General features: G+C 47.9%; 1 protein-coding gene across 3 annotated transcripts in view; it reads left to right on the forward strand.

Annotated features, from left to right (window-relative positions):
* LOC111152599 (proprotein convertase subtilisin/kexin type 6) overlaps positions 1 to 13,182 on the forward strand; it is a 181,789-nt gene that overhangs the window by 146,933 nt on the left and 21,674 nt on the right. For 2 of the 3 annotated variants that reach the window (XM_022511116.1, XM_022511118.1), the window contains 2 exons: positions 9,205 to 9,384; positions 9,554 to 9,592. In XM_022511116.1, coding sequence (XP_022366824.1) covers positions 9,205 to 9,384; positions 9,554 to 9,592 — 219 coding nt within the window. The remainder of the gene's footprint in view (positions 1 to 9,204; positions 9,385 to 9,553; positions 9,593 to 13,182) is intronic. The other variant, XM_022511117.1, reaches the window with a different exon arrangement.

Below are 13,182 nucleotides of genomic sequence, written 5' to 3' on the forward strand. Positions count from 1 at the left end.
TTTTTGGAAGAGGGGGATTAAATAATTTTGAATATTATATTTTACTTCCTTTATTGAACTTTTAGCCATATTCATGTGGTTACTCTAAGGATTACAATATGTATCCTTAATACATTACAGTTTACTTAGAATTATCATCACACGGCTTCACACTTCACAAATATAAGAGCCTAAGGACAGTGTCTTTCTGTCCCCCACAACTCCCGACTTTGTGCTATGATTGTGTCATATATTTTACTTCTGTATATATTACCAACTCCATTTTATAGTGATATTTTTGCTTTAAGCAGTCTTTGTCTTTTAAAGAAAGTAAGAGAAGGAAACCCACTCTTTTTTTTGTATCTGCGTATTTCCATTTCTGGTGCTTTTTATTCTTTTCTGCAGATCCAGTTTTTTATCTGGTATCATTTTCCTTCTGCCTGAAGAATATCCTTTTTCATTTCTTATCATGTTGTCATGCTGGCTATGAGTTGGCCCAGGCTAGGTTTATTTCAGAATGTCTTTATTTCAACCAGTTTGATTTGTTTGTTTTTAAAAATGTATTTGTTCATTTGTTGACTCTTTGAGTTTGACTCTGTTTTGAGGCAATCCTTGTGAGGTTTCCAAGACTCCACCCAACCTCGAATGGTATTTTCACTGGATATGGAATTCTGGGTTAGCAGTGTTTTTTTCGTGTTTGTTTGTTTTTTTTAAGATTTTATTTATTTATATATTTGGGAGGGAGAGAGACTGGTGGAGGGGGAGAGAGAAAGGAGAAAGGGAATCTCAAGCAGACTCCATGCTGAGTGCGGAACCCTACCCAAGGGACTCAGTCTCATGACCCTGAGACCATGACCTGAGCTGAAATCAAGAGTGAGAGGCTCAACCCAGGCACTCCAGTGTTGGCAGTATTTTTTAAATGTCAGATTTCTGGAGTCCTGGGTAGCTCCAGTTGGTTAAGTGTCTGCCTTTGGCTCAGGTCATGATCCTGGAGTCCCAGGATCGAGCCCCACATCTGGCTCCTTGCTCAGCGGGGAGTCTGCTTCTCCATCACCCTGTGCCCCTCCCCCCACTCATGTTCTCTTCACTCTCGCTCCCTCTCCCTCTCTCAAAATAATAAATAAAATCTTTGAAAATATATATCCGACTTTGGACAACTGGGTGGCTCAATTGATTAAGCGACTGCCTTCGGCTCAGATCATGATCCCAGAGTCCCGGGATCAAGTTCTGCATCGGGCTCCCAGCTCCATGGGAAGTCTGCTTCTCCCTCTGACCTTCTTCCCTCTCATGCTCTCTCTCTCTTTCTCTCTCTCTCTGTGTATACACACACACACACACACACACACACACATATGATTTTAGCACTGTAAAGATAATATATTTTCCTCTGACCTCCATTGTTCTGGTGGGAAGTGTTTACGTTTACTATGTAAGCCATGTTTACCTCTGAGCCGCCTTACATATTATGATAACATTTCTTTTCTCATATTGTACAAGCTAGCAAGTTTGCCATATACAAAATGAATGAACAAAAAAAATGTACGTTTCCATATTCCAGCACACAGAGCTTCCAATCAGCTTTTGAGTACCTTACTACTGAATATGAAAAGATCCCCACGAGGACCACCAGACATTTGAGGAAATTATCCAGCGTTAGAGAAGAAACTTGGAGGGGAAAGAATAACTTTAGAAAAACTATAATTGGTCGTATAAAATAGGAAAATTCGGTTATTCCTCCCCCGAGTAGGGAAAACTCCAGGTATTCCCTACAGTGTTTTCCTCCTGTGTATCTCCTTTACTATTCATACAGAACATTTTGCCTCTAACACTTCTAGTCTCCAAGTGTGTGGTTTTGACCCACAACAAGCAATTCTTGGTCACACCCATCAGGGGTCCTACAATTTAACTCAATTCTGCCACCATCTACCCAGAGATAGCATCCAATCCCACAGTTTAAGGGCTCAGTCCCACGAGACTGCCCACCACACCTACACACTCACATCCCCTTCAGATGCCAGTATCAAGTTCAGGTTATCACCATTGCTTTTAACCCACCAGTCATAGATCTTTGTTCTAAAGAATTCCTCTTGGGAGTCAGTCACAAATCTCAGGGAAGCACTTACTTACACTCAACCAATTTATTAAAGGAAATGATAAAGGGTACAGATACATAGATGAAGAGATACATAGGGAGGGTGAGGACTGGGGGTGCCTGAGAGCAGGAGCTTCCATCCCTGCACATTTGGGGTGCATCCCCCTCCTGGTGTGGATTTGTTTGCCCACCCACAAGCTCCCCAAACCACATACTATTAGGATTTTAAGGAGGTTTTCTCATGTAGGCATGATCAATTACTGACTTTATTTTTAGCCCCTCTCTAGAGAAGTGAGGGACAGGGCTAAAAATTCCATGCTCCTAATCATAGCTTGGTCTTTTTGATGACCAGAAGCCCAACCAAAGTCATCTCCATAGAACAAACAATGCTTAGGAATGTACAAGGTTTTAGGAGTCCTGAGTCAGGGACAGGGTCAAAGACAAATATTATAACAAGAGATGCTCCTACTGTCCTTCTCAATTAGGAAATGATAGGGTCTCAGGAGCTCTGTGCCAAGATCTGGGGCACAGACCAATATATAAATTCTATTATCTCATAGGTGTCCTCAGGAAGGATAAGAGGAAATATCTCATCTATAAAACAAGAACAGGTTTCTGCATTTTGAGAAAAGAGCATTGGGAGAACCAGATCAGTGCCTTGAAGATTACAAACATGAGGCAAAAATTAGAAAGTCAACAGATAGCTTAGAAGACCTGAGGAAATCTCTTACAACATGAAATTGGAGTGGATTGGGGGAGAAGACACTAAATACTGAGTAAGAAATGGTGTTAACAGAGTGTTGGGGATATGGGAGGGGATGTGACCATGTCCTAGGGAGGCTGTCATTGGATAGTGTCTAATATTGAGAAACTAGGACATAGCACATGAACATTTATTTAATCAAGCTCAAAGTGTGAAAAGGTGACATAAAGGACTTCTGTCTTGGCCTCAACTGTGTAGCATTACTTGACTTGGCAAACTGTTAATTCATGACTTTGAAAAGGGTAAAAAATGTTAAAAAAAAATGTGGTATTTGAGCATTTCCTATCTCACCTCATTGGTGCCATTAAGGAAGATGCTATTTTGTGCATTACCATGCAGGACAACGGTTTTTCTTCACCAAATGTAGATTTGTTTCTACCTTTCACCTAAATGAATGCTGGAGCTTGGATTCTTAGGTCCTTTTCCTGGTGCTGAAAATATCCTCTTTAATGGTTTTTATGACTACAAGATCGTAGGGAAGATTCTCCCATCTCCCCTGTCTTACTTCGGGCTCTGAGGGTGAGCATACACAGGTGGGGGGGTCCCCACACATGTGTTCACTCTTCCTTGTCCTTTCCAGGTCATTTCCTATATTCCCTTTATTTTCCTCTTAGTTATCATAATGTGAACCTAAAGTGAATTTTTAATTATGTGTTAAATTTATTGAGTAAATGTTGGGGTTTCTCTCCATGTGTGTATAATACACACATATGTGTGTGGATATATACATATACACACACAGTATTTTATATAATAGCTTTATTGAAATATAGTGAAATATAATCCACATACCATAAAATCCCCCTTTAAAGTGTTTTTATATATTTTTATAAACAGAGGGAGGTGAGCCTTTTTTATTCCTTCCACCAAAACCTCTTCATTAAACTTTGTAAACTTTCTAAGTCAGGTTCCCTGGCTCTTACAAGGAAAAAAAACCTTTTACTAGGGGGGTGGGGGAGGACTGAAAAGTATTTTTTGATTTTTTTTTTTCTTTAGACCTCTCTTTCTTTACTATGTTTTGACTAAAGAATTGCTCCCTGCATGTTTTCAGTGTTAGGGGTGGGAGGGAGGATTAATAAATTCTTTATTGTTCATAACTTCTTATGGCCAAAGAAAACTCAAGAGTTGAGAAGTATTAGCTCAGAGTCCTGAGCCTCACAAAACCTTGTTCCCACTTCTACCCTCTTTTGTCTCCAGCTGTAAATTCCCCTCTGGAGGATTTCTAATGAGGATTTCTAACACTCGATTCAAAACTCCAGGCAGAGAAAAGCTTTGTGATGGCTGGTGCTTTCCTATTGGCAACCTCGACCCTAGGCTCCCTTAATGCTGGTTCTTCCTTTGAATAATGGGAATAATCCTGTTTGTTCATTACCAATTCAATTCTTTGAGGGGAAACGCTGCACTGAAGATAGTGAATGATGATAAAGCCATTTATTGGCATTAACCAGGATTACCGTCTGCCTCCCACAATTATTGTTGCCCGGGCCTTTGCTGGTGACATCTGGAGACAGAGTCCTGGCAGTGCCCGCCCCAAGTGGTTAAGCAGGTGGATTTGTCATACTTTCTTCTACAGTCTCAGGAATCTGATGGAAAAAGAAAAACCAAAGAATTTGGATTTGGATGTCTTTGAAGACGCCCCCTCCTGGAAATTAAGGAATTAGTGGTACTGGTTGGGTGTTTGTCAGGGTAAACTTGAACAGGCATGTCGAGTGTCTTGAATAGTAAATAATAGGTTCTGGTTAAATGCTTTGACCAAAGCAGGCCGACATTTTTAAATCCTCCTGCCTCAGAAGGCAGTTCTGTTGAGGGCCCTCCTTCTACTTTTCTGTGATTTTCTGTACCCAGGTGAGTCATCTCCCCAAAGTGAAAGCAGACTCTGGGGATGGTGAGCATGGAGGGAACCGGCACTGAGACCTGGTCACCCATGGGGACTTCTTTTTATCTCCCTGGGTCCCTCTTCATGTGACCAAGGTTATGGCACTCTTTGTAATTGCAACCTGGAAACAACCTAAATGCCCATCAGCTGGGGACCCTCAAGTAAATGACTCAGCATCTCTCTGATTCAGTGATGGGAAGGTCACCAAGATGCATTGTGAATGGAAAAAGCAAGGTGTGGAAGGTTCTATCAGGTGTGTTAAAAAGGGGGACAGAGCAGAACATATGCTCGTATTTGCTTGGCTCAGTTGGCTAAGTGTCTGCCTTTGGCCTAAGTCATGATCCCAGAGTCCTGGGATTGAGTCCAGCATGGCTGGGAGATGGGGGTTTCCTTGCGCAGCAAGAAGCCTGCTTCTCCCTCTGCCTGCCACTCCCCCTGCTTGTGTGCATTCCACCACCCTCTCTGACAAATAAATAAATAAAATATTTAAAGAAAAAAAAAAAAAAGAATAATGGGGTGCCTGGGTCACTCAGTCATTAAGCGTCTGCCTTCAGCTCAGGTCATGATCCCAGGGTCCAGGGATGGAGCCCCGCCTCAGGCTCCCTTTTCCCTGCTCGGTGGGAAGCCTGCTTCTCCCTCTCCCACTCCCCCTGCTTGTTCCCTCTCACGATGTGTCTCTCTCTGTCAAATAAATAAATAAAATCTTAAAAAAAAAAAGAGTAAAATGCTTCAGGAAGGATAGATACAAAAGAAATGAGTAACGGGGTCACCTGTGGTAAGAGAGACAGTGGCCCGGGGATGGGGCTAGAGGCAGGCTCTGCTGTATTCCCTTTCATACATTTGGAATTTGAGCTATTTGTATGTATTGCTTATTCAGGAACATAAACCAAAAGCCCTGGGTACCACAGTTTTTTAAAATGTTTTTTTCTTTGACTATACAACCACTTTTTTTTTCATTAAACTAAATTTCTTCTTAAATTATATACGCTGAAGCTCTTAAAAAAAAAAAATCAATAGTCCCCAAGGGAATACCATAAAAAATGAAGTCTCTTTTCTGTTCCTGAACCCTAGCCTCCCCACCAAGGCAGTGTCTACTGCTGGTTTCTTGAAATTCTTTTTTTGTCTTATCCTTTCAGTTTATTGAGATATGACTGATACCCAGCAGGGTCCAAGTGGATTCACATACAGAATAAGGACCTCACTTACCTATACTGCACAATAGCTATGATGAAGTTTTAGAATATAGGTGAGGTTCAGTGGGGTGGAGTCCGTTGCCAATGACGGAGAAGGAATTCTTGAGACATCTTTGGTGCAAAATAGTGGTTTGTTAAAGCACAGGGACAGGACCCGTAGGCAGAGACAGCTGCTACCCCGGGGTTGTGAGGGGTGGCAGGTTCTGTATGATAGGGTTAGGGGAGGTAAGGAAAACGGGAGGTTTCAATAGAACTTTCCTAAAGAGACCTATAAGATACCGGATGCCTTGAGACCTTGTCATTGCCAAGATTTTTCCCTCTAGCAAGGTATTAACATTAAGATAGTTGGGAGATTCCTAAAGAATGTCACATATGGGGGCGCCTGGGAGGCTCAGTGGGTTAAAGCCTCTCCTTCGGCTCAGGTCATGATCCCAGGGTCCTGGGATCGAGCCCCGCATCGGGCTCTCTGCTCAGCAGGGAACCTGCTTCCTCCTCTCTCTCTCTCTCTCTGCCTGCCTCTCTGCCTACTTGTGATCTCTGTCTGTCAAATAAATAAATAAAATCTTAAAAAAGAAAAAAAAGAGGGGCGCCTGGGTGGCTCAGTGGTTGAAGCCTCTGCCTTCAGCTCGGGTCATGATCTCAGGGTCCTGGGATCGAGTCCCGCATCAGGCTCTCTGCTCAGCGGGGAGCCTGCCTCCTCCTCTCTCTCTGCCTGCCTCTCTGCCTACTCGTGATCTGTCTGTCAAATAAATAAATAAAAAAAAGAAAAGAAAAAAAAGAATGTCACATATGTCCCACCCAGAACTGGGGACTGGGGAGGTTGCCGGGTGTCAGCCTTTTGCTTTGTCCTCAGCCAGCCTCTGTTCCCTCATCAGTTACACACTTAGAGAAACAATAAGTATAGTTAATATCCATCGTCTTATATAGACATGCACGCACACACCAAAAAAAAAAAAAAAATTTTTTTTTTTCCCCTTGTGATAAGAACTTTTAGGGTCTACTGTCTTGGTTTCTTGGAATTCCTTCCACTCTCCCTCCCTGTGCTGGGTGCGTGCTGATCCTGAGCTCAGAGTGGCCTCTCTTGTTTGTCCTACCAAAGCTATATCTGAAAATGCAGATCTAATTTTAGTGGCAACACCCCTTGGTGGGTGTTTCTGGAGCCACGCTAGAGGGTGGAAACAGATCTCGACTCCAATGACAGCTTACAGAGCCTTGCTCCCTATCGTGTGGTTCTCACGCCTCTCCACCTTCATCAGTTCCTTGCCCTGCCGTTAACGTGCCCGGCTCCTGTGTGGTTTGGAAATCTGGCTCCAGTCTGGTCTCCAGAGGTTGAGAACGGATGATAATTCACAACCAGGGACTGTGTTTGCACCCACACCCACGCCAAGTACTTCTCGTGGCCTGTGGCCTGTGATAGGAACGCGTTAGGGAAAGGGCCAGGGAGCGTCTAGAAGAACCGGGCCCTTTGGAAGTCGGTGTCCTAGGAAGTAGCTTAGGAATGTGTTTGCAGATTAAAGGACCTGCCTCCTCCAGCCCTGGCCAGGCCAGGTAAAGGCCCACACGGATGCAGGGGCTAACTTGGGACGGCTTGAGGGCTGCAGGCTTCGGGGGCCTGGGACGTTGGTTGGCTAGGGTGTGGCTGTGTGACACATGGTATAACCCAATCAGCATCAGACACCACTTAGAACAGCATGGGGGGGTGGCCTGGTACGCACAGGCCCCTTCTGCCTCTGGCCTCCACTTGCACCTTGGACAGGATGGATCGCAGCCCACAGGCTTCTGGAGTATGTGGGCAAGTAGGAGCCACCTGTTCTAGGATTTCAGGAGAGTAAGATATTCCTGGAATTCAAACAAAAGATCCAAGTTATACCAGCCGAGCTGCCCATGTTGCAAAGATAGCATATAGGGGCACCTGGGTGGCTCAGTGGGTTAAGCCTCTGCCTTTGGCTCAGGTCATGATCTCAGGGTCCTGGGATCAAGCACCGTATCGGGGCTTTCTGCTCAGCAGGGGGCCTGCTTCCCCTCTCTCTCTGCCTACCTCTCTGCCTACTTGTGATCTCTGTCAAACAAATAAATAAAATCTTAAAAAAAAAAAAAGATAACATATAGCCAGATATCTAAGGACAGATGGCCCGCCATTCAGAGCCAAGAAGGGAAGTGATAGGAGCAGAAGTGACAATAAAAACACAAATCAACAGCAAAGAATCAGTGCTCATTTCTCTTCACCTAAAGAGAGAAATCTCTCTGATGGCCAAGAGCCCCAGAGATAGAAAATAAAGAGGAAAGACTGAGATTTGTCTCTGTCTGACGCAGACATGGAGCTGGCAAAGCCACTGTCCCCAGCTTGGGTCCCAGTGGCCGGTCACGAGGGTTTCCTGGAGGGGCTCCACAGCTGGATGGCTGTGTTGGGCTGGAGCCACGGTGGGTCCATGCTGGTCACAGTGGACCACAGCCCCTCATTTGCACAGGAGGGACAGCAGCGATCTCCACATGGTCTCACTGCTCTGACTGTTCAGGGACACAAGAGTGAAGCTGGGAAGGCCAGACCTCCGGCCTGCACCTGGGCCGGCCCCCCACACCCATCTAACTTGGCTTCTGACCTGCTTTTTAACATCCCAGATTTCACCTGCAGATTGCAGTCAAGGTTTCTCACTTCTCTTTACCCCTGGGAAGACCTAGCAGCACGGGCCATCATTCCCAAGTGGAGGTGGATGGCGGGGTGGGGTCCCTGTTGCCCCCGCCCCGTCTCACTACCCCGCCCCATACATGCTCCGTGTACCCTGTCCTTCCCGTGCCTCTCACCTCCCCCCACATAGTCTGGCATCTGTGCCATTCATCCTGCCATTTTTGAGGATGTCCTCCCTATACTCGGCCTCTTCGGACCTTCGGGTTTGCACTACCACTGTCACCGCATCCCCCTTCCCTGCCCACCTGGCGGGGCTACGGAGGAAGGAGTCCAAGACCAATCTTCCCACGGTGAGGGCTCCTAATAGCAGGACTCTTTGGTGTAACCCAGCTGTCCTGTTTGGAAGCAGATGGGGCAAGGTCGGGGCCAGGCCCCAGATCTGCTCTCTGGGGATGGGGGGAGACCAGTCGAGGGAGGTACAGTGAGACCTGGGGACAGGGAACACGGCCTGGGCAGTCATGGTGCATCCCTGATCCTCGGGTGACTAGGAAGGAAGACAGTGGGTGCAGAACCCTATAGTGGGAGCCCCATGCCTCGCACTTGGGCCAGGCCCCTCAAGAGCTCTCTGGGGGAAGTTTCAGGCTGGCCAGTGACTCTGGGCTTGGTGCCTTTCAGGGAAATTGAAGGAGTGGAGCCTCATCTTGTACGGCACGGCTGAGCACCCATACAACACCTTCAGCTCCCATCAGTCACGCTCTCGGATGCTGGAGCTCTCGGCCCCCGTGCTGGAACCCCCCAAGGCTGCTCTGTCTCCACCCCAGACCGAGGTTCCTGAGGATGAAGAGGACTACACAGGTAATGAACTTGTAGCCAGAGGAGATGGCCAGGCCAGCCTCTGACTTTTGGTTTTCCACCATGGCTCTTAAAGTGTGGGACCGTTCCTGGCAAAAGGTGGGGATTGTGACGGTGGGTCTTCTTTCTTTCCTGGAAGTTGTAATAATGATGGTAATTTGCACTCACACAGCTCCTTCCACCCACGGCTCTCCTAATATTTTACAGACCAGTAAGTATGCTTCAAACCAGTAAGTATTCTCCAACCTTCTCAGGCCGGGAAACAGAAGGTTCTATCTGCCCAACCAGAACTGGGACTTGCCCCCTGGCTAATGGGCCTCCTCCTGAGACCCCATCTCATCCTCAAAATCTCTTGTCTCATATCTCAGCCTCCTGACCCTCTCAAGTCCATCCACTTTCTGTCCCTATAGCCAGAAGGTGGGAAGGATGCAGGTCTTACTAGACCCAGGAGGGTTGGGTTGAATGAACATAGCCAGGAAAGGTCTTGACTCCCCTTGAGGGCTGGGATGATGGCCCAGGAGAAGGTCTCAGGACCTTATGTCAGTAGATACTGATGTCACCAAGAATGGGTTAAGCATCTCACAGGAAATAGAGATGCCTTGCGTGAATCCCCCTTCTCCAGCCATACCATTGTCAGCGGGAGGCCCCTTGGCTCTGGACCTCCGGCCCCCCTGCACAGAGACAGCAGCCTGGAGAATGGCTTCAGACTTTTGGAGCCACTGGGCTGGGCACAGTTGTGATTAGCGTGTCAGTTTCCTTTCCCTCTGAACCATCCCACGGTGATTTGTGAGAAACCAAGTATTTCTGGTTGGGCATCTTTCCCTTAGCTAAATATTCCAGCTGCTTGATAAATGATGGGCGATATCTAAGGATATTGATGTTTTGAGTTATCTAATAGCTTCTGAAAAAAGAAAAGTAACAAAACAGAGAATTCCACTGATACATATCAAGCATAAATTATGGTTGATTCAATTTTAAATTTCTTCTGCTGTTCCTTTAAGATGGAGCATTGAATTATGTATGGACTAACCTGCTGTTTCCCCCTGTGATTTTTAAGTGGTGGCAAGAATCAGTAATTATTAATAAAGGTCTGATTTTTTTTTTTTTCTTAAAATCTGCTACTGACTCTAACCTTACACTATCCTGGAATCTCACAAAATAGGGTGCCCTGCGCCACAAGTGACTTAGTGTTCCCCAAGCCCGGCCTGGATGGATAGAGGGGGAATCTCCGTGGGAATAGGATGTGTTCCAGACTCTCAGGGAAGGTCCCTACAGTCTTGGGGCAAATGAGACAGGCAGGCCAGTCACAGCAGGAAGAGCCAGAGACAGGGAAGGAGCAGGAGAGGGGTGAGATCAGGAGGATGCTGTGGTGTAGAAGTCTGTGAGAGAGAAGAGGAGGAGGGGGAGAAAAAAGGGGAGGAGGAGGTGGGGAGGAGGAGGGAGCAGCCATGTTAGATACTGCGGTCAAGGGCTTGTGCAATGGGGCTGCCCATCCATGGCTCTTGTGGAAGAAGCTGAGTCACTGATAGGCCCCAGTGCAGAAGCTCAGAGAAAGAGGGTGATTTTGAAGTGGCCCCATGATTATGATGAGCTTTCTGCAGTTTTAGCGGAGATAAGGTGGGTTGAAGCAGGAGTTTGCAGGGGTGCTCACCTGGGGGGAGAAGGTTCTCAAGGATTCGGAGAACTGGCCGCAGACAGAGGTGCGTGGGGATGAGGAGCACACCCTGGTGGTAGCCACTACCACCCCCATCCCCCCACCGAGGGCCCATGCATTGGGAAGGGGTAGGGAGGTCCGACGGAGCAGTGGTCCCAGGAGATGGCAACAGGGGGTCCTGGACAGCCCTGCACTGGGGAGCAGAGATGGGGGGCCAGTGCTCCCAGGGACAAGAGATGAAGGGCAGGAGGAGAGCAAGGGGCAGAGACAGAGTCCAGCCTCCCCGACTCCTGTGACGGGTGTCTGGTGCCTGGTCAGAGATGGCAGGAGAACCACCCTGGCAAAGGCCGGCCCTGATGCCGATGGCCGTGGTCATATTTTCAGTCAACATTGTTCCTGGGAACGGGGATGAAGGAGGTGGCCATAGTGATTTCCCCGGGGCCATGACAAGTGGATATCCACAGTAGTGGTGGAGTCTGGGATTCCTGAAGTCAATGAAGGTATGGAAATCCAACGGAGGGGGTAGGGCTGGGAGATGGAGAGGCTGGAGGGTCCCCCGGGAAGGCAGGGCAGTAGCCGCATGGCTGGATAAGGTGCCAGGGAAACGTGAGTGGCTGCATCCTGAAGATGGAGAGCCTGTGGTGGTGGCCTGCCTGCTGGGACATGAGCTGGAGGCCGCCGGAGAGCACCAGGTGTGCCAGTGAGGGGGGGCCACCCCAGAGGCGGTTTCAGCAGGTCTGGGGGAACTTGGAGGCTGTGCCAGGTGATTCCAGGTAGCCAGGGAAGCCAGGATGGTGGCGGGCCACAGGGATGGGCTTGGGCTGCTCCAGGAGAGTGGCCTTGAGGGAAGGACAGAAGGTCGTGAGAAGGAAGGGAAGCCTCAGTTTCAGGAGGGGAGGGCATGTGGGCTGAAGATGGCTTGGGAGAGTGTAGTCAGCCACGCAGCGCTGAGGGGAGTCAGAGCCCCCGAAGCCTCTGTCTGGACACATTCCAGGACAGCTCAGCGGGCACGGGGGAGCTGATAATCAGGACGCATGGCATGGCCAGTGCAGCATTGTGTAGGGTCACAGTCTTGGGGCCCATCTGTGCTTACCTAGCAGAGCCAAGGCCAGGGTCACAAGCTGTCAGGAGGGCAGGCTAGACCTGCAGTGAAAGGGGTCTGTTAGTCTCGTCCGCACCTCCTATCTGCAGTCGGCCACCCCCTGCCCCTTTCCTCCACCTCATGTCCGGTGGTTTGCCGGCGAGGTCCTAGCACACTTTTCCTGGATGACATGAAGGGCAGGGGACATATCGGGATACCTAGCAAGTTCTCCTGTCCCTGGATACTGGTCTAAGCACCACTTGATGAGAATGCCTTCTAGAACTCCCAAGCTGCTTTGTAACATTTGCTGGTAGGGCTTTTTGACTTCTGGATCTTCTCCCCAAAAGATTTAAGGTAGAGATTCCAAATAAGCCTGTGTCATCGGAACACCCGTAACATCGTGTAGCTGGGTGACCAAGGCTAGTCAGCGTGTGAATCGCACTCCCCTCAATGTCTGGAGCCTCGGGAATATATGCTCACCCAGGGAACATGCTCTAGCCTTCTGAAAAAAACACGCGCCATCTTAAGAGTGATGGAGTGAGTGGGAGAAGACAGCCAAGACGACTGAGTCCAAGAACACTTCATTGAGAGGCGAATCTCGATATTGGGCTCTTTGAGACAACTCAGGTAGACAGCCGGAGTAGAGGGAGTTTATGGAGACTCATCTAAGCATCCTGCCCTGGGCAGTGTCTTACCAAGCTGTTCACTGGGGGCTGCCCACCACTGGTCATCTAGACCCCCCTGGTCGGGTTTTGTTGCCTTCACTGTTGTGTGGATCCCAGCCTTACACGGGGCTCCCTCGGGTTATGAACCAACCTCTCCACCACAAAGGGTCCCGGGAGGGAGGAAGAGAGTGAGGTCCAGTCCACACACACCATGAACCAGGCCTCCCCCAAGGCTGTCCCTCTCTTGGGACATTCTAGAACATTCTGTTTGTGGATGTTTCCCAATTTCCACCCATCTTTCTTTCTTCCTTCCTTCCTTCCTTCCTTTCTTTCTTTCTTTCTTTCTTTCTTTTCTTTCTTTCTTTCTTTCTTTCTTTCTTTCTTTCTTTCTTTCTTTCTTT

Source organism: Enhydra lutris, unplaced genomic scaffold (genome assembly GCF_002288905.1).
Source record: "Enhydra lutris kenyoni isolate GAN:26980312 unplaced genomic scaffold, ASM228890v2 scaffoldscaffold29, whole genome shotgun sequence".
In the NCBI taxonomy this organism is placed as follows: Eukaryota; Metazoa; Chordata; class Mammalia; order Carnivora; family Mustelidae; genus Enhydra; species Enhydra lutris.